The sequence below is a fragment of the Pygocentrus nattereri genome, chromosome 25, assembly GCF_015220715.1.
Source record: "Pygocentrus nattereri isolate fPygNat1 chromosome 25, fPygNat1.pri, whole genome shotgun sequence".
NCBI lineage: Eukaryota > Metazoa > Chordata > Actinopteri > Characiformes > Serrasalmidae > Pygocentrus > Pygocentrus nattereri.
The window spans coordinates 14,299,382-14,321,312 of NC_051235.1; the positions used below are offsets into that span (position 1 = coordinate 14,299,382).

A 21,931-nucleotide genomic window follows, 5' to 3' on the forward strand; every position below is an offset into this window, starting at 1 on the left:
TACATGTATACTGTGTGACCAAAAGAGCAAGAATAGCCTGCTTGAAAAGAAAACATGCCCTCTGTTTCAATATGGGTTTCACCAAATACTCGTCCCATTGGCCTCATCATTTCCCCTCAGGGGAATCCCCATTGCCATCTTAAGGACTGTTCCATTACTTAATGTGCTCAAGTGAAGCGTGATACATGAGCCTTCGGAGGGGGATGAGGGTTCAAGCAAACATCAGTATCGACTTCAGCAGCAGAACTTGCCCAGAAATCGTTGAACCCCGACTCATTTCCCTTTTCAAACCTCAAAATAATGACTGACAAAACTAAATGAGCTCATTTAAGTTCACATATTGTGTCAAAATAACACTGTATGCTCCGTGGTTTGGAGATGATAATGAGTGTTATACATTATATTATATACATTAAGTTTTATTTTGTAGTCAGATATCTCTGATGAAATGATGTGCACATTTAGGGTTAGGGTTAGACAAATTCACTTTTTTCAGTGTATCTTCACTGAAAAGAATAAAAAGATTTATGGCCATCATAAACATTACGTAAATATTTTATATAAAACTTACATAAAACATATATATATATACATACATATATATCTTAGATTTTTCCACTAAACCTTATTAGGAGCCTGGCCACGTCTTGTTCCCCCGTCACATCAAAAGCAGGACTGTTAATCAGCAGAGGGCGGCCGCGAGTGAGTCCTCAGTGAATGGGAGTGAATGGTGCTCAACGGCTAAAAACGCACAGTTAAAACAGTTTCTAATCACTCACCCTCGTTTCTTTAATTTTAGAAAATAGAAGGATGTAATTCAGTGAAAAAAAACAACAAAGAAATCTTACCTATATATTTCCTTTTTTCTGTAGCGAACGGGTTTTGGGCAGCAGGAGGCGGGCATTACTGCTAGAGAGTGATGATTGATTGGCGAGCGGAGCAGCTCATTGGCTGTTCGCACTCAATGACGTCATGGATATACATGCGGGGCAGTTGTAAACTCCTACGGTTCGAGTTTAAAAGCTCTTAAAATATAACAGCGGTGTTAAAATGCTTTATGCTGCTCTGTGTTCAGGAAATTATTGCATTCTTTTACATTAAAAATGTTTAAGCATTTATAAACTATGATTTTGCTCAAATGCTCCATATCAACTCACTGGACCCTCTAGCGTTTGAGAAAACCGACAGAGTGGTTATTCTCCTCTCTACAAGTTCTCTGACTTCACTACACAGTGAGAGTGTGAGTGTGTGAAAGAGCAAAAGAAACAGGTCTAGGAAAAAATGTATTCACCTCTGTATGTTCGTTTTTATATGTCTCTTTAGTATTTGGAGACATTGCCATTAATATTGTCACATTATTGTTTACAGTAATTCATTTCAATAAAAAGCACATATAGTATTGATTATAATGCAATTTTACATCCCTCAAATCGTCAACCCGTTAATGGAAATCAAGAGGCAGCGGTTCCATCGAAATCCAGTCAGATGAAAAGAGTTTACTATTTTAAAAAAAATATTTATGGAAATCTGACTTTAATAAAACTGATATATTACTAAACACAGGAAGAGAGGGAGATGAAGCTGAAAGAGGCTGACAGGACTGAAGCAGCAGATCTGATGGAGGTTAGTGATCAAGAAGAAAGCGACAAAGGGCTGTTTAAGCTGTCAGTTAAATTTAATACTGATTTTAATTGAACTTGGAAATATTTGTTGCTATATCCATGAAATTCTGTCACTTAGCTTAAGAAACATGCCTACAGAGCAGAATCACACAATTTCTGATTGAACTATCTGACACTGAACTGATCCATAATCCGTGTGTTTAAATAACATATGTAGGAACACATATAGGACCTGCAGCTTATCTAAGAGAGAGGAGAGAGCGCTGCCTGACTTCGGTACCTTTGCTTGATCTGTGCCTGTTGTAAGCGGATGGCTATAGTATTTACGACATATTAGCTCGGTACTTTATACAGACTACAAAGAGGCAGATTTACTGTGGGACAATCTGGCCAAACTGCCGTGGCTGTTGCTACTCTAAAGGTTCACGATTCACAGACATTTTGGGGCCTTTATAAATGATACTGTGGGGCCATATCCCCAGATGCCCCTAGTACAGACTTAGCCCCCCTACGCATAAACCTCTAATGACGCCCTTGTTACATCTTAACAAATCAATTCTGCAGAATTGTTGTGGAATTCCAGTTTAACCCGTTAAAAAAGCCAATCAAAGTCATCCCCCTGTTCCGAATGATTGACAGTGAGCGGGGACGATAGAGACTCAGCCCCACCTCTGTAAACCAATGAGAGGAAAGTAGCACAGCTGCCACGGATCAGCGAGGAAACGGCTCAGACCGGGAGGAATGCAGTCTACGTGCTTTAAAAATGTCTGATATCTCAGGAATTTAGCGAGGTAAGAAATTAAAGGCCCTTATCTTCCCGTTAAAGGTTAAATAAAAATGCGTATATGAGCGCTTAACGCTGCGCATCAAGGGCGACCGTTGAGCGAGAGGGGTGTAAGTGTTAAACGACGTTCAGGCAGAGTAATATTATCCACAGAAACGAAAACAATAGCTAGCCTGCTAGCCCTGTCATTTTATCCAGACAGAACCCATGTCATTATGTTTCTTATTGCCCTTATTTGCCTCTCCGTGAGCTGAAATATCCCACCGCTCAAATCGCAGTTTATATTTATATATTCGCGGCATTCATTACTGTATAATATTTGGTCTGAAAAGTTCGGTGGCTTTATCTAGTGTGTTTGTACCGTAATGTTTGATTGACCGTATGTTGGCCAATCATACGCGGCTCTTCGCTCACGTCGGTGTGATGCAACCAATAAGAACTCTCCTCCATGCTGCCCGCCTCCTTTCATCAACCAATTAAATTATCCGAGCGCTTTGGCCCGCCTGTTAGCACGCTAGTGAGGCGTTGGAGTATTTGGGTTCTGCTGCTCAGATTTATGGATTATTTCGCTAACTGACTATTTGCTGCTGACTAGCGTTTCGGTCGCTTGCGGTCTGAATGAATAACGGGTATCTGACTATTGACTAACAGTCTGAAAAGCGAACGAGTTACAGCGTAGTGTGCTTCAAGCTTTGTGTGTCTGGCTTTTCCAAGTAAGTGGTTACACCTCAGTTAGCTAACCTAGCTAGCTAACCTAGCTAAGCGATTCCTACTGAGGAAAACTCGAGAGGTAACCTGGCTAACTAATTAAAACGCCAGCCCGGCTGAGACATTAGTTAATTGATGCCTTACTAATGCAATAATTTGTACTTTACACAGAGCATTTTATGCTTAACCTAGGGTCCTTTTCTTGACACAAATCACACCCCCAATACAATCTACGACAACTTGTTAGCGACTAGCGATCTTAAGACGTTGGCGTGTTTTACATCTAGCTGATAGCGGTGCAGAACTAGGTGAACTTTGACTCGCCCGTTCTTTGATTACTTTGGCTGGCTGGCTGGGAGGGTCCTGTTTCGATGATGAGCGTCACAGTCGTCTGTATTTATTAATTTTTTTATTGCCACCTGGTTAGACGTTTTACTTGAAGTTTCCTCACACTGATGTGACGCCAGCTAGCTCAGCTAATGCAATCTCCTCCGAGATGAGCACTGGACCCCTGCATGGTAGAACAAAGTTGGCACTAACCAGAACACGAGAAAGTTAACGCTACTGAATCGCCACATAATAAAGCAGGCTGTTTAAAGTATGCGTTAAAATGGAGTAGAACAGACACCCTCAGCAGACTGGATTGTCAGCAGCTGTCAAATTGCATCAGGTTGCACATTGTGTTACCCAGGCGTCAGACCTCTCACCATCTCTCTCTCTCTCTCTCTCTCTCTCTCTCTCTCAGTGAATTCTGCGGATGCCATTGAGAGGCATAGAAGCACACACCCTGCAGAGGCTCAATGAGTAATGAACCCTTTTTGGAGCATGTCTACAAACACCGGTCGTAAGGTAATACTGGGCATCGTTTCTGTGGTCCACACGTTTACTTGTACCACAAGCAGTATATTTTGACCGTTCAGTTGGTGTTAAAGTAAGTAACTAGTCTACATATGAGAAGTTACAAAATGCCAGATGGTGTTAATGTATAAAATGGTTCTGGTAAACTTAATGTTTCTAATGGCACAAGGCTTTGACACTTGTTGAAGTGCCCCTCAGGAGAGGCCTTTTTGAGTATTTATTGCGACTGTCAGTCATTGCTGAATTTCAAGCCATGTGGCCGTTAATGTGTGAAGGCTGTGTGGCTCTAAAGTTCTTTGCTGACTAAGGAGGGCTGTGCATACACAACTTGGTTAACAAGTGACTTCAGTGAAGTTGTTGATGAAGCAAGATGTTTTTGTAGAGGTCACTGCTCGTAGTACTTATAGTGATTTCAGTTTGAAGTAAGACTGATGTGCTATGTAAACTTTGTTTGAAAATATTTAATTCTCTAGTCCGTATTCTATAGTCCTTTGCACATAAAATTGTACTTTTTACTGTTGTTTTTTGTGTTATTCTTATATTGCCTATTTTTTTTTCTATTTTCTTCTAAGATTATATTAAGATTATATTTGGTGAATGCAGGAACGGCAAAGTAAGAATTTCATTGTACAGTGAAACTGCCTGTTCTGCTGTGCATATAACAATAAAACTCTTGAATATTGTCCAGATTTGGGAAGCAAAGCTGCAATAAGAGCTCATGTTGAGGTAATTGTTTTATATTGTCATGCAAAACAACGTATTAACATATCCATTTATTTAGCCTACAGCAGTTTAATGCCATCCATTCGAGATGAAATCCCATTGAATGTTTCATTCCGGACTGTTCTGTGAATCAGGAGTAATATAAGGCAGCCTTTCAGAACAGAGGGAACTTATCAATTAAAAATAGAGCAACAAAAATAGCCTGTTTTAGTTCCAAGGAGTCTAAGATGTTGGAAAATGGCCATGTAAAAATGAAATGTCACAATTTCTATATGTAATATCACAGAAATGTTGTATGTGTACAAAAATGTGGGTTAAGGATCTGTTAAGTTTGTGTGTGTGTGTGTGTGTAAAATTATTTTTTTTTGTGCCTTGTTAGAGAATTTTGTTTATTGTAAAGTGTTGGTTCTTTCACATTGTGCCCAGTGTTTAACATGGCGTGGTGTGGTGTCGTTTACAGCAGCAGTTTGTCTAGCAGCAATTCTTAGTCACTCTGTCGTGCTTGTAGACTTGCTGACACATGATTGCTGCCTCACACCTGGCTTCTTCTCTGTTGCTGCTTTGAGGAGGTTACAGAAACTGAGTATTAGCAAGCAGCCTGAGAAGTGAAGAAGTTCCAGCGTAATGTCTACAGCTTTTTGTGTCTGGTGCTTCCAACTATGTGGTTACACCTTTCCGAGCTGTTACAGTAGCTGAATGTGTGGTGGTTCCGGGAGCTGGCTGTGTTCCCTTGGTTTTCAGTTATGCCTCAGGACTCTTCATGTCCTAATTCTCCAAAGCCAGACTGACTACTGTACAGCTGTTGGCACAAAAGCATCTTGTTGATGCCAGATAACAGATTGTCATTGACCTAAGAAAGAAATTAATCATTTGTGAAGTTTTTGACGTAGCGTATTACTCAAAGTCTTTAACTTATAATTATTTTAGAGTAATAAGACCCAGAATGATGTCAGCCGGCCTTCATCCACTGACAAGGGATATTGAGCTGATTAGTTTAAACCTTTAAAATAGTCATTTGCAAACGTTTTAATGCCTGTGAAATTACAAATTTAGCTGATTTTCTAAGGCAAAATTATACCATCTTCAACAGAGAACAATGTTAAATTCAGCAAATAAACAACAGGTTTGCATTCAAATGTGCAAAAATGTGTTCTTTTGTAGAAGACGTGAAATTCAACTAAATGTTATTTGGCTGGGGCATGAAAGCATTTGCATATGACTGTACAACCCCTTCCTTGTCCAATATGATGATGCTTGTTTTTCAGGTCAATTCAGATAGGAGAGCCAAATAAGTTTGTCAACTCCCAGTCTAGGCAAAATGAACAGTGTACCCAGACTTTCACACAACTCCCAAACCAGCAGAAATGGGAGAACCTTGAGCATGAAGGTCATTTAAGATCAGATCCTTGTGTCCTGCCTGATGGTCGATAACTTGCTTACTGAGCAGTCCAATCAACAACTAACCCAGTTTTGTTGTGCCTCTGGGCAGAAAGGCTGTGATCTGTCAGTGGCTATGCTTCCAGTGATGGGAGCTTCAGTGGAAATGAAGTTGGCATCCCTGTTTTTACATCTCTGATCTCCTTATTTAGTATACCTAAACAAGGTAGCGTAAACAGAGGAAAATGCTGTAATCATTGTTAACAGTGAAGTTAATTTAGTGCTCTGCGACATTCATCTCCCAACATGCTTGACTTTTTTTTGTGATGATGAAAAATGTGGCTTCTCTGTGGATGACCACAACATCTGGCCCTAGCATGGTCAAAGCTCTCACCTTCAACATGAAAACAAAATGTCATAGTTAATAGGCCTTATATATGTATAACACTTGGAGAGTGATTTCGGAAGGTAGCTGGCTGGTTAGCAATGCGTGCTAATTTTGATGCTAGTTCAATCTAAACACTGACAAACGCCGCTGTAGTGAAATTTCTTTTGCAAAATTTGAAAAGCTGCCTAGTAAACGTACCTCATCTTACTTCCTGAAAAAGCTGAGGCATTTGTGCCAGTGTTTGGCTGTGGTGTTTCTCTGGTCGTGGCCATGTAATTAACATTAGAGCTGCTCTACTTCAGTTTTCTTGAAGAGAAATATTGTGCCTTTCGGCTCGTTTGTTAAGACTCCTGAAATAGAGAAAGAATTGTAACCTCTACGACTGCGTTATATTGGGCGTCCTCTTTTAGCTCTCCGTGTGTAGTAGCCAGTTTGAGTCCTTGTGTTTCTATCGTTTTTGTCAAAGTAAAAATGGCAATAAGATGTTTAGGTTGTGTCCTTTGTGACATTAGTCCTGTTTCAATGCACTTCGTGCAACTGCAATAAGGGCATCCAAATTCAGCACAGGTACGGTATGGGTCATGTGGCAGTGGATATAGAAATGAGTTATGTAGCTGCAGGTTAAAGATTTCCACTGGAGATTCTAAACTTAACTTTTTCTTCCCTGCTTTGTTTGTTTAGAGATCTGACAGTGAGGAGCAGGGTGGTCCAGGCGAGCAGAAAGCCAGCCCCGTTCGTCCTTCCTTTGGGAAGAAGCAGTTGCCTTCCATCCCTAAAAATGCAGTGCCCATCACTAAACCATCGTCACCAGCTTCTGCTGCTCAAGCCACCAATGGCACACATGCCTCCTATGGACCCTTTTACCTGGAGTATTCCCTGCTCGCTGAGTTGTATGTGATGTTTGAGTTTTCAGGGGTGTGGTGGAGTTTGATCATTAAAATCTGCAAATACCAAAAGTGTATTTAGCTCCATTCTGTTATTATAATGAGTGCAAGATGAGCATATTCTCTTAGTTGACACTGACATGATTGCATTGGTCTGTTTTGTAGTACGCTGGTGATCAAGCAGAAACTCCCGGGTATCTACGTTCAGCCCTCCTACAGATCAGCCTTGAGTAAGAGAACACAATGTCTGCACTTTTCACCCAAGGGCTCATTGCTGAAATTTTGTTTATACCAGCATCTCAAGGTAGATGCAGTGTCAGTAAAGTAAATGATATGTAAAAAAAAAACACAGAAAATAGCAGTTGCAGTTTTTAAATGCATCATGATTTACCCATAATTCATTACTTACTTTGGAAGGTATTAATGATGCTGAGGTGGGGGAGAGGGTTGTAGTAGTAGTTGTAGTATGTCTTTGTGCATATTCATGTCCAGCTAATCAATTAATGAGTGGAACTGGGTGTAGTACAGCAGGAAAACACACAAAAAAAAAAAAAAAAAAAAAAATCAGGTTAGGGGGGTTAAAAACAGGGCAGCACCCCCACCCCAAACAAGTATGGATACATTTATTCTCTCTCTCTCTCTCTCTCTCTCTCTCTCTCTCTCTCTCTCTCTCTCTCTCTCTCTCTCTCTCTCTCTCTCTCTCTCTCTCTCTCTCTCATCAGTGTGGTTTGGTGTGATTTTCATTCGCCATGGCTTGTATCAGGACGGCGTTTTTAAATTCACAGTGTATATTCCTGATAACTACCCAGATGGAGAATGTCCTGTAAGTACAATAGTTTTACTGCAGCAATGTAGCTTACGTTGATTTTATACTGAAATTTGACCGTTTCCCCTTTTGCATGAACAGCAATGCTATCTCTTATTTTACGTGGGTACAGAAAAATCAATATTATCTTAAACTTTTTTCTAGTCTTTTTAACTAGGGACTTTATGAGGAGGTAAAACATGTGACTGTACGTTTCTCTGGCAGAGAGTGGTGTTTGATATCCCAGTCTTTCATCCACTGGTGGACCCTGTTTCTGGAGAGCTAGATGTGAGGAGAGTTTTCACCAAGTGGAGGTCAGTGAAGAAGGCTAATGCATTTTGATCATTGGTGAATAAACTGTTACTGTTTACTACTGATGGAAGCATTATTTTTCTATCAGATATTATCCATAATATATGCATTTTCAAGAAGAATTATGAAATCTCACTTTAATGACTTTATAATAATAAAAAGCCTTTATAACTATATCAATAGCCATTTTACGCCTGAGCATTTGTTAAACTCTGCCGTTTTAGTGCCTGGTGCAAGTTTCTCTGTGTGGCAGAAGAATGGCTTGCTTCCCGCATGCTGTCATTTATTTTCAGGAATAAATGTGGTGAAAAGCAGGCTAGCAAGCAATCCAGAGCAGTATGAAAAACATTTAAACTACACTGGGCAATTACAAAAGACATTATTGCCTCAGAGGAAGGACCTTTGGACTGGTTTAAAAAAAAAAAAAATAAATGTTTTTGTGTGATGTGCTGGCAGACTATTGTGCTCTCTTTAGATGTGCTACTTCTGTGTGCTAGTGGTTAGCTTCATAAACAAACTTCTCATTTGACTGGAAAAAAAAAACTCATTTGACGCTCATGCTTTCCAAGTCCCAGTTACTTGAATTGCTTTTCTGTTTTTCAGTATTTTGAGTCTTTTTTTTTTTTTTTTAAACGCCAATATTACTGTTTAAATTTTGTATGAGCACATGTGCTCCTTGTAGGGTTGCAAAAGGCATTACGTCTCCTAATAGCTGTTCTTATTTATGGACATCCATCCTTTGACCGTGCATCATTTACAAGCTTTCGTTAATGAATTTTTTAACTGTAACTGCTAGTCAAGATGTCTCTCACTTCTACAGACGGAACCATAACCACATCTGGCAAGTGCTAATGTATGCACGCACAGTCTTCTACAAGATTAACACCATGGAACCACTCAACCCAGAGGCTGCTGTTCTGTAAGTGTGTGTGCACGTGTGCACGTGCGCGCATGTGTGCTTGTTGATATGATTGTACATTAACACATTGCTTATAAGTGATATAAAAGCAGGTGTGGTAAAACTTGGGGAAACCTTTTTTAAATGCCCTGTGCTGTTATAGATTAGATAGTCTTACAGAGCTAAATGTTATCTTGTATCTGTCTGGGGACAGCTTGTTAAACTTTTAATGCTGGATTGCTGCGAAATCTTCTGTGTACAAGGGGATGCCCCTCCACCCCCCATTTGTGGTTTCATAAATGTTTTGTAGGATATGGTAAAAGTTTAGTTTACCAGACCTGCCCAGCTGTTTAGAGCTATATGTTTTAAACATGAGCACTGCTTATGTTGGTCATATGCCCAATACTGACCAAAAGAGGAGCAAGGTTTTTTTTTTCTTTTTTTCTTTTTTTTGTATTACTTTTAAAGAGGACTGCAGCTGCATATGTGGGTCATGGTGCAGAAATGGGGAAGAAAGTAGCTTGTCCATTTGGACAGGCTTATTCTCTCAGCAGGTTGTTGTAAGAGCTATGGATAAAGTTCATGCCATTGGGCGGGGCAGGTGTGAGTACATGTAGTATGTAGCATATATATGTCATTTAACTAATACAAATGTAAGGGCTTGTCTTTTCTGGAACGCACAGTGAGGAAAATAAGTATTTGAACACCACTTAGAATGTAGGATTTTAAAAAATTTGTGTGTTACTGCTGCAAATAAGTATTTGAACACCTGTCAATCAGCAAAAATTCTGGCCCTCAAAGACCTGTTAGTCTCTAACTAACTAAGACCTGTTAGTCTCTAACTAGCCTCTAAAAAGTCCACTCCACTTATTATTCTAAATTAGAAGCACCTGTTTGAGGTCGTTAGCTGCATAAAGACACCTGTCTACCCCACACGATCAGTAAGACTCCAACTACTAAAATGCTATACTAAGATGAAAATTTAAGTGAAAGTTGATTTCTAAGTGGGAGAACTTGCAAAGTCGCAGGGTGTTCAAATACTTATTTTCCTCACTGTAACTGCCAATTCTTTCGATGTCACTTTTACGCCATCTATATAGTCACAACTGTGATTGGCTCAGGCACACTCCATATAATGTGTTCTCAAGTTATGCAACAGAGATCTGCATGGTTAATTGAAGTTTTTGGGGGCCAAGCTTCAGCGATGATAACTTCTGTTAGTCATACAGCTAACGCCAGGCTTTTTGTCCATCAGACAATGATAATGAGCGCACCATCGCCCTCTGCTTTGGATTTGTTTAAAAATGTCACTGTTTGTTCCCACCTTCATATTTGGTACACATTGTCATAGGTATTCCCAGATCTGTATTCTTCATATAAGAACATGTCTGGCTGTGCGAGGCTATAGGTTAGAAATAGTTGGATGATGTTTGTAGCTGAGCGTTGTCATTATTATAGTGATCTCATCATTTTGGTTGTATGAAGCTCCAGATGCCTGACACAAATGTTAAAACTACTACTTATGTTTATTCTGCCTGATCACTTATTGTTGGGTTCTTTGTTTACAGATATGACAAGGACATTCAGCTCTTCAAAAGTAAAGTGGTTGACAGTGTGAAACTATGCAACAGCCACCTTTTTGACCAACCCAAGATAGATGATCCATATGCAATAAGGCAAGTATACTCAACGTGCTTAAAAGGTTGTAACTAACGTGTAGGCCTTTAGTCCAATCATTAGTGTCCTGATTCAATCCATGTAGCCCCATTACACTGAACGGAAGTGAATATGACTGGATGGACTGTTTCAGGCTGCCTGTTACTAAGCTTTGATCTTTTATCCGTCTTTCCACAGTAAATTACCTGACTTTCCTTTGAATGTATTATGCAAATAATATGCAAAAATTAATGTTTTCTCTGCCTGTTTTGTGTGACAGGATGGATGTGTAATGGTTTACGAACCATGCCAAATAAGGAGATAAAAAAATTATCAGTATTAAAGAAAAGCAAAAATAGAGCTGGGAAGTAACGAATTACATTTTCTCATGTCACTTTTTTCCCCTGTAACTGCTTTTGGGAGTACAATTAAGTCAAAGTACATTTATTTATAAAGAAATCATTTTCCTACTTAATACTAATAATTAATATATAAATATAAAAAAACCAATTACAAGAAATGTTGTACACAAACTGGTAGAAAGCCTGGTTAAATGTAAAAGATTCAAAATGGAGCAGCTCCCAGCTGCATAAACACTGTAGAGACATCCAGTCTGAGGCAGAGAGACCAGCCTGAATGAGTAACAGTCTTTATCCAAATGGTTATCTATATTTGTATACAAATGAGCTAAAAAAGTGTTCTTATCAGGGGTTAAACACATTCTGTAGCCTGAGGGAGCATCTGCTCAGGTAGATAATCCTAACTGAACTGGTACTGTTTTTTTCTGTTGTCTTCTTACTTTTATCTGTTTTGTATGCTTAAAATCTGCTGCATATGTTTTATTACAACTAACTGTTAGTGAGCTACTTCAGTTAAGTTATCTACCCATTTCCAGGGTTTGGCCATTTAAAATGTAACCTAGTTGTTTTAGACAGCCATATACAACTATGATATGGGTCTAATACAGGTTTCCCATAAACTCTGGACAATAATTCTGTACATTAATGCTGTTTAGTCTAATAAGCTTTAAAATTAATTAAATAAATAATGTGGTCATTAGTAGTAGACTAATTGCGGGTGGGCTATGAAGTTCTTTTGCTGCATGCATGTACACAGGCTAAACAGCTCACCTCACAATATTTAAAAAAGACACCAGGGCATTGCTCAGTTTAAAAGGAGTGTTAGTATAATATTGAGATCATTGATTGGTCTGTTTGTAGAAATAAGTTTTGGCTGTGTGTTTGGGCTTTCACTTAAATGCATTTGCAAAAATACATTCAATCCACAATTTCGCCTTACAGATAATACTACATCAGAAACTTTATTCTGCCAGTTCATCACAGAACTCTATTAATTTCCATAACTCTTTTGTTATTGGAAGAAATATACTTTACAGGTATAATTGAATTTGTACAGTTTGAAGGCTGTGAATGTAATGTGTAGTCTTTGTAGAGATTGACACATTAAGCAAACGTCCAAAGAACTGATGAGCAGTAGGACTGTCACCGAAACTTAGATTTTTAATTTTTTAATAAAATCAATAATATTAAAGTGAAAACCTCTGCACAGCCTTTCAGAGATTTGAAGCTATTTTATTGGAAACTGATAAACTGGGAAGCCTTATAGAATCATCTAACCATGAAATGCATGTAGTTTAATGTAAAACCTTGTTCATTGCACAGTTCACAGAGAGATGTGTAAACGTGTACTAGTGGAACATACTGTGATCCATCTCGGCTCTCAGAACATTTTTCACATATCAGCAAAGTTAAACTCAGGAATATTGGCAGGGTATGATTGTGGACATAAAGTATTACTCAAGTAGTTTTCCAAACTGTTTACTCTTTCTTGATTCTTTACTAATACTTTTACTCAAGTAAAATATCACTACAGTGACAGCAAGAAGGGATTTTACGTAAGAAGGGATTTTCAGTACTTTTTCCACAACACACACATTTTTTTAGCCGCTTCTCCCTCAAGGGGGATGCTGGAGCCCAGCAGTCATCGGGCGGAAGGCAGGACCTAAGCACCCCTAAGAAAAATTTACTAGCTTTTGAATGTTGCTCCTCTGAGGACCCAAATGTTATTTTTGTTTTCCCTTCATCATGTAGTTTAATGCAATAATACATTTAAGATGAACTTGGATATAGCAGATTTTGGTCTTTATATGAGGCAGTGAATTTCGTGGACTAAATTGGCACCCTTTCCATGCAGTGATCGCCCTGTGCCTTTTCCATAATAAGGTTGCTGTAAATAGCTCTTCATTTGATCTGTCACATCTTGGAAGGTTATAAAAGCTATTTTTGAACTGAAATGTGCATGTTTTATCCTAGTGTTTCTCAATCCCAGTGCTAGTTTACCTCAGCTTGTTTTCCTTGCTTCAACATGCTTGATTCAACTAGTTAGCATTACATGTTTTGTTAGAGTAAGGAAGATGCTAAATTCAGTAAAGCAGTGGTACTTAATGACCTGAATTATAAACTTCTACTTTCATCCAGGAAAAAGAGTGGCAAACTGGCACCCTACGCAGGAGCTCGCTTGCATGGTTTAATTTACATTTTGCTGTATTTAGTGGTGTAGCATTGGTTTCTGGGGTTTGTCTGCTTCAGCCTGACCTGCATTTACCCCAGTCTACACCTGTAAGTAATGTTAAACATTTTTCTTGTCACTTGTCCTTCATAGCTTCTCTCCATGGAACCCAGCTGTACATGAAGAGGCAAAAGAGAAGATGTTCACACACAAAGTGAGTGCTTGACGCTCCTGTGCACCTCCCAAGACCAAGTAAAAACTGGCTTCTTCCTGACTCCTGATGCATGCTCAGTTTTTAAGCATTTTTGTTTGCTGTGCTTGTGTAAAAATCTGTTCCTGTCTAGAATTAAGTTCATACAAAAGTTCTTTTCTAAGTAAACTAAGTGTTTGATGGGCAGCATGATCTCTACTACATAACGGTTCTTGCTACTTTCAGGAAATCAAGCTTCCCATAATCCTTGACCCTAATTCCTTATTTTGTCACAGAGACGGCCTGAGGATCTCCCAAAAGGGCTGCAGGTGTCGGGACTGTCTTGGGTGAAACCTGGATCCACACAGCCATTCAGCAAAGAGGAGTACCCCCTGCAGACTTGAGCCTGTAGTTCCAGTTGCTGGTCACCGTAGGGGTTGCTGAGCTACATTCACGCCACTCGCACTTCGTGGCTTGCCCCCTCATATCTGAGACTCGAAGCAGTTCCATGGACTTCTCATTTTGCAAAACCCACTTGCTCAGCTTTAAATGAATTTATTCTAGACCTCTGCTGAAACAGCTTTAGATCTTGAAAACAAGCTTGTGCTTCTCTGGTATAGACCTGAGTGGATGTTGTAGTCCTCATGCCAAGGCAGAAATGCAATCAAATTGCATAGAGCTTGTTTTCTTTAGACAACATTATGACTTGCACATGTACTATTTGCTTTTCTTTTATATTTTCGTAAGGCGCAACAGACCACCTCACAATATTGTGGAAGGGTTTTGTTTTTGTTTTTTTTTTTTTGTAGAAACAATGGTTCTTTGCAGTAAAATTCATAAAGAATGTTCAGGTGGCTTTAAATTGAGCGGCATTGTGGCTTATAACAGTTTTAATTGCTAGGTTCGTGAAGATCCAAGCCTTTTCTTTTACCAGTGAAAGGTTAAGACATCATATTAATTCTTTAGTCTCTTTAATCTCTGAAAACTATCAATAGAACTTGTAATCACGATATCTGATCTAATGGTAAGACCATACTAGGTCTGGTGCTTGCCATAAGTTGGTGGAACACAAAGCTTGGATCCAAACTTGGGTTTCCTGAAGATTTTATGGGTTAAAACTGGGCGTTTCATTTTCGCAATGGTTTTTGTAAACATGCACTTGCATACTGTCAAATCGTTAATTTTATTCTGATCCAGACTTTTTTTTTGAACTGAGGAACTGGTTAACACTACTTTATTTTTGAGTGCTTTGGGGTTTGTCTTGTTTTATTATTTTTTTGTGGGTTCCTTTTATTTGTCCTCCTTTGTGTAATAAAGCATACTGTGTATTAAATAGTTTTAATATATATTACAGATTAAGGGGAATACCATTTTTAATGAAGACAATAAGTTATACAGAATTTCTCTCTTCAGAATTTGTTTGGAATTTCAGTGAATGGCTGAAGGTATTTCATATGTAAATAGTGAAGTTTTTTGTGGAAATGGAAAGCCTCCCCATCAGAGGTTAACTAAAAACCACTGATTTATTTATATATGAATATAAAATGGTGAAATCTTTAAGATTTTTTTTTTTCCCCTGAGAATTTCAGAAGATGGTGTGTGTGTGATACGGTTTGTTCACCTCCTCTCTCACCTTCTCCTCTCCCATCATCCCCTTCTCACTGACATGAAGATAGGACTGTGTGAACAGTGAGTTTAAATATGCTGTTATCTTAAAGCCAATAAATTTGAAATTACAGTTTTGTAGGTTTGGGAGTGTAAAATTGCGCCATGTACACAAAATGGACTAAACTCTAGTGGTCCCTTCAAATATATAGAATTTTATAATATAAACCGCTTTCATTTTGCTCCATGTTTATCAGTTCTTGGCTAGAATTTCCTGATAGCTCGTCTTTGAGCCCCTGATAACTGAATGTAGATCATTTTGGGGTTTTTTCTATTTTTTCTGCAGTCATCAGAATAGTCTTTAAGAATGATGCCTTTTTAGATGAGTGTGAAGTGGTGAGGCCTCAACTTTATGAAGTTTGTGGGTATGAATTTGTTAGTGTGGAAACCGATTAAATACTCAAATCAAATTTCTTTTCTTTATGATGTGTTTTTTGTTTGAAATGGCTGCAACAATATTTGTAGTTCACATTAGGCTGCAGTTTCATAATGCTGCTATGATGATGTAATTACTGCTTAGATTCTTAACGTGTCCAACAACTATATGTAGGATAGTAGTAGGATAAAACTTTTTTTTTTTTTTTTTTTTTTAATGCCACAGAATTTGCAGATGAACATCTAACAGTTTCTTTTATTTTTTTATTACTTGTCATTTTCATACATTTGTGCAGAATGAAATTTGATTTTTCTATTATTTTGGTAAAATACGGTGACCAAAAATGGTTTGTAACTATTAATAATTTAATATTGTTAAAATTAGGTGAATAAAAAATGAAGTGATAACGGCTTATTTCAGAAAAACAGATGGAAATCTCTGCATAGTAAAATGATTGAGATGCAAAGGTTAGATGTGAAATGCTCCGTTCTAGAAACAGCAAGAAAAATGAGGACTAGTTCACAGAGGTTGTGACGGGAACCAGACATCTCGGCTGTTTAAAGACTCTAAAAGCTATAACACAAGGTTATAAGGAGTGGTTATGCTCCCTGATGTCTAGCATCTTTAGTAGTTTTGAGACAAAACGTTTTAACATGTATACCTGGTTGAGAGGTACATGCAATGCCTTGTAAATTTAAAAAAGGGAGCTCGATATTTTTTTTTTCCTTTAGATAATATTGCCGCTATGTTACCATCATTAGTATGACAAAACCTCAGAAGACGTGTAGGTTCATTGATCCTTCTGTATAGTAAACAAAACGCCTGTCTATATTTGTGTTAGACATCCAGACCCCTGCTTCCTATTGGTGCCACTGTAAAGAAAACTAAGTCACCAGTGCATTTCACAGCAAACCACTCTGAGATGTCTGTTTACATCTCACTGATATAACAGTGCAGAAATGTGGAGAAATCTATGGAAGCCCATTCCTGCCACCTAAAATTATAACCTAATTGTTAGGTTATTTGGCATAGGTGAGTCCCCATGCCAATGTTTTGTGATACTAAGTCATTATTTTAAGATATCTCATTATTTTGAGATGGTAAATCATTATATTGTGCTCTCACTATCTTCAGATGATGAGTCATTATTTTGGGATATTTCTTTTTGACGTCATAATTTTGAGATAAGATACTGTCAGTTTTCAGGTGGTGAGTCATTATTTAAAGATATCTCATTATTTTGAGATGGTAAATCATATTGAGATCTCATTATCTTCAGATGATGAGTCATTATTTTGGGATATGTTTGACATGTCATAATTTTGAGATACTAAGAGACTGTGTCATTTTTTAGATGCTAAGCCATTCTGAGATATTTCATTATTCTGAGATGCTTTCTCATTACTTTGAGTATTATTAGGTGCTGGGTTTTTTGAGTGGCGGGAATGGGCTTCAGTAGAAATCGGTGAAAATTCCGTTCAAGAAGAAGGAAACGACTCTGAACTCACTGCTCAGCCGTTCTGTAAACAGGCGCTGCTGAGGGTGTCCGGCAGAGGTCCTCACACACCAGCGGCTCTAACGGCCGCTCTCCCGTCTGCACGGTCTGGGCGCTGCTGGCGGCGGAGCTCGGTAAGTAAAACCGTTTTTGATTGGCTGTTTCTCGGCGCGGCCATCTTGTTAGACCTTTCCAAAAGTCTGTATTTCCCTCTAATCAAACTCAGCGACGGTCATGGATGAGTACAGGGTCAGACGGGTAGAGAAGGACGCCATACGGGGCTTGTGAAATTCAAAACGTCTCTGGGAGATTCAAAGTGAAAGAAGTCCGAGCGGACCAATCAGAGAGCTCGTCACACGCATGCAAATGAGCGTGTTATCATCATCACGTCAGCACTGGTGGAACCGCTGAGGTCGCCAACAGCGATATAAACTACTAAAAAATCGATATTTTAGTCCTCTGTAAAATTACCGTCCTGTCACCTGGGGATTTCCTTCACTTTGGTAAGTATTCGTGTTTCTTTTCGCTGACGAAACGACGGCGTAGAAAGTGGAAAACGTGAACAACAGTGCTGAAACTCAGGTGGCCGGCTGGCTGTCAGTCAGTCCGGTGAGAGAGAGATACGGAGAGGGTGAGAGAGAGACACCGTGACGTGCAGCTGGTTGTAGGGAATCCCTGGTAGAAAAGTGGAATGGAGGAAACTGCAGCATAATCACGATATCAGTTGTTGAGTAGTGTTTTCTTGTAAGCCGAGCGCTCTGTGAGTTAAAGCCGGCGGTGTAAAAGTCGATAATTCTGCCCGTGTGGTTCTGAACTAACAGCGACTTGGTCAGTCGGGGGAAACTCGCCCCGTCTGCCTGTCTGTCTGTCTAACGGTGAACGGGGAGAAAACGCTGCGGTGCGTCGACTGCGCGGGGGTCTTTTTCTGACTCCTGCGAGCGCGTTTTCTCCGTCGAGTTGTGCGTAAGTTAGCCAAGAACGAAGGAAAGTGTGTTGAGGCCCGTTTGACGTAACGTGTCATTTTTTTCCCACCCAGATTCACCAAAATGCCCAATTCTGAAACTAGAAACTTAAACGTGTCTGTCTGACGGCTGCCCGTGTCCCTTCGCCCACATAAACCGTGAAGATGAGGGGTGAACACGCACCTCGGTGATGGACAGTGTCGTCAGGATTCACGTGTCTAATGCTCGGGATGCTGCTAGCAGGCCTGGTAACTAAGGCTAACTTTGCTATAAAGGTCTCTGAGCTAGACGAGGGTTGAGGTATGCGATTTTAAACGTGATCCAAAGGGTTTAACTGTTTTATTATTATTATTATTATTATTATTATTATTATTATTATTAGCTTGGCTAACACACTACAAGCCACTCAACAGGTTAACACAGCCTTTAGTTGGGCTGGGCAGTGTGACAGTACATCGTTTTCGTGATTAATTATTCCATAATACAGTTATGTCCTTATTGTGGATATCCTCTTTACTAGTAAAACACTGAACAACTGCCTGCTTTACTTTAAAGAGAGCAGACTATGTCCTGTGGATCTGGATTTAGTGCCACGCTGTACGCAAAATATTTCATTAAATCATCGTAATTTTGATGTTTTGAAAGTGGCACCGCTGCTTCTTTTTTGTCAGTTCCGACTGATCAGATGTCTGGAAAAAATCGTGACGCCATATATCGTGAAAATACCTTGAAATATCGCGATGTAATATTTTTTAGCATATCGCCCACCTCTAGCCCACAGGCGCCGTGTTAAAAAATACCGTTTAGCAGATTTGCCTCAGCATTGGAGTCGTGATGTTGTAAAATGTGCTAATCGTGACAGCTGTGTTGGCGTGGTCGTGCACAGCCCCCCCTCTCTTAAACTCCCACTCCACCCACCAACCCCTTTAACCCCGGGGTGAAAAAGCCTGGCACTCCGGCTCCTTCGTTTTAGCCCCCCGGTCAACACAGCCAGCATACGGCGCTTTGAACAGCCTCCTGCGGTGCGCGCTGGTCTCGGAGCAGCAGGTACCGATGCGCTGCCGGAGGACGAGCGATAAACAAAGGAGAGACCCTAAAGGCGCCTGGCCGAGCAGGAAGCGCTGAAGAGCGGCGAAACCTGAGCGAGTTCACGGCAGCCAACCTGTTGCTGGAAGAGCTGCGTTTTTCAGCACCGTGAGCTTTTCGCTCCTGTTCCTGCTTCAAAACCGCAAACGACAGATAGCGACTTTAAATGAAAGGCTTAACGGGTGTTACATTTCAGAAAGCTGGGGTAGAGAGTGGTGGTGGGCAGTAGGACACACTTTTACCGTTTTCGCGATAAATGTTGGCATCGTGATCGACAGTCCGCTTCTCTAGGCCAATATATCAGGATATCATCTGGACTTCATAAACGCTGTAAACGTTGCGCGCTTCATTATACTGAGAATTGAAAGGGGAATTCCACCATTTTTTAAAAATTCTGAATAATTCAGTCCTTGAAAGGTAATCAGTCATTCAGAGTGTTTGATGTGAAGTGGTTCATTTTAGAGAAACATACACAGTGGTGGTGATAGGAACCAGGGGGTGCCATGTCTACAAAATATAGCCATTTTATTTACTATCCCAAAACCCCCGGTGAACCCACACGTGTCTTCTGAGTTTTTATGTGTGGTGTTGATGATTGTAACACAGTCATAAATCTGAAAAAAAAAGTTTTATACTGGGACTGTTACCTTACACCGCCCTGCACATGCTCTTTCGCCATGAATGGATTAAAATATATGGAGTGAAATGCATTATAAGCTGCAACTTCATCAAAAAACAATCATAAATCCATGTGTCAGGAACCTAACCGTGTCATGTAATATGCAAAATATATTTTTGCCATATCACCCACCCGTAGTAGAGAGGTGACTGTAGGCTATATTATTTCCGTTAGCTCTGTGAGTCAGGTAGTAAAATCTCCCTGGTTTGCCCCCCCTACACACACATACACAGATAATGGTTGTATGTTGCTCATCTACAAAATGTCATATGGCTGTGTGTGTAGCTGATGGAACCACAGGGATCTCCAAGATAGTCGACTTAATCATCTTGAGAATGTACCAGTAATTAACCCGTTGAAGACAGCAGGTGTTTGGTTCTTGTAGTTATTTGATAGAGGTACCAGCAGCTTACTCCGCCGTGAGGTGGACAATATGGCAAATGTTATTTAGATCACAATACATGAAGATGTTTTCATGACGCATGATACATGTCATGATATGTTTCTCAGTGATGCTAATCCAGGGAACATTTCTACATATAAAACATGGATATCAGCACATGAAAAATATCGAATGTCAGCATCAGCCCACAGTTGCCATTGCAGTGCATCCCTACTAATTACGCTGTCTGTAATGATGCCTGTGTTGGTCAGTGTTCTGTAAGTACTGACGATATCCGAGTTTATTGCGGTGTGATTTATCACAGTACCAATATAATATGTTAACCGGCCCGACTGTAAAAGTTTTCCGCATCTGTTTTTGAGGTTTTTAGGTCTTCTTTTGTGAGTAGATGGACCTGAGCCATTATTCAGTTCCCTGTGTCCTCAGCCACTTATCTAGAATTACAGAGCAGCATTGCGCTAAACATCACTGAGAGGCTCAAGCCTGGAGCATGAACTCCTTCTGTAGCAAACTCATCTTCAAGTGGCACTAAAGGGTGAAAAGAAACCCCTTTTCTGCAGTGACTCTTCTTTTTGTTCCACTTTACATCTGAGTGTCTTTGAAAGTGCAGTTGCCAGCCTGCCACCTGTTCCTCTGGTTTAAGTGTGCGCAAACTGTGGGAGAATGAATGAGCTTTGGTTTCAGATCAGCTTCTCCTAAACCCCCTGACACATCCCTGACTGTGATCGACAGAAATAAAACCTGCTCTCAGATCAGGTCAGTGGCAAAAGGCCATCTCTACCAGGTTTCAGAATGAGTCAGAATTGTAGATGAATGAGTTTGCATCTCTAACAACAGAAATTTGTGAACTGGTGTGGCGCAAATGTGGAGTATCTCAGAGTAAGGTTGCTGATGTAGCTTATATAAGATGCAAAAAAATGTTCTTATATGAGCACTTTTAGACTGACCTTAGAGCCTGTACTCCTCTAAAAAAGTAATTGAGGTTTTGCAAGTTACTGGATATATATACGCAGACCCATCGGCAAAAGAGCAGGCCTCGCTATTAAAAAAGGCTATAAGACGAAAGGTATGAGCTTGGGATGTGCGATGCTGCCTAAAAATACTGTATTATTTATTCAAAAAGTATCAAAACTCCCAGTTGAACCCAGTTTGTGCACAGATCACTTAGCAGAACGAAAAAAATGTACCATAGCTTATTGATGTGGGCTGTACTGGGTAGATAGTGTTGTTCATGTTTACAAATTAAGTATGTCACGAATGTACTGATTGTAGAGTCTTGTAGGGGTGTAAGATCACATATTTCTATCATCGCATTGTGGCAGCATTACTGTCTATTTGCATAAGCTGTTTGTTAATTAGTGAACCGCTGGAAAGTACATTTTCCGATGGGCCTGTTCTTGTACTGTTTCAGTGTAATCTCAGTATTACATCTGTATAAAATAAGAGAGAGTCTGACAGCAAAAAGCATGAGGAGGTTTGGGTGTGGGTTGCTCATTTTTCCTGAAGTTTGACATATACATTCACTAGATTA

The 21,931-nt window shown here is 39.7% G+C and overlaps 2 protein-coding genes across 8 annotated transcripts in view; both read left to right on the forward strand.

The window, feature by feature from the left end:
• Positions 1-2,274: 2,274 nt before the first annotated feature.
• Positions 2,275-15,809, forward strand: LOC108424900 (akt interacting protein). 3 transcript variants are annotated; one of them, XM_017693213.2, is made up of 10 exons: positions 2,275-2,413; positions 3,860-3,963; positions 7,142-7,350; positions 7,510-7,574; positions 8,067-8,167; positions 8,375-8,463; positions 9,282-9,380; positions 10,928-11,035; positions 13,698-13,796; positions 14,031-15,809. In XM_017693213.2, exons 2-9 carry the CDS (start codon positions 3,922-3,924, stop codon positions 13,768-13,770), a joined length of 786 nt encoding a protein of 261 aa, XP_017548702.1. In that variant the 5' UTR covers positions 2,275-2,413; positions 3,860-3,921; the 3' UTR covers positions 13,771-13,796; positions 14,031-15,809. The 3 variants fall into 3 exon arrangements, with proteins under 3 accessions (XP_017548702.1, XP_017548700.1, XP_017548701.1); XM_017693211.2 differs by having other exon boundaries at positions 13,698-13,758; XM_017693212.2 differs by lacking the exon at positions 2,275-2,413 and adding an exon at positions 2,922-3,119 and having other exon boundaries at positions 13,698-13,758.
• A 1,680-nt stretch (positions 15,810-17,489) lies between these two features.
• Positions 17,490-21,931, forward strand: part of chd9 (chromodomain helicase DNA binding protein 9) — a 97,948-nt gene continuing 93,506 nt past the window's right edge. For all 5 annotated transcript variants that reach the window (XM_017693199.2, XM_017693200.2, XM_017693202.2 and 2 more), the window contains exon 1: positions 17,490-17,773. The gene's annotated coding sequence lies outside the window, so the exon portion shown is untranslated. The remainder of the gene's footprint in view (positions 17,774-21,931) is intronic.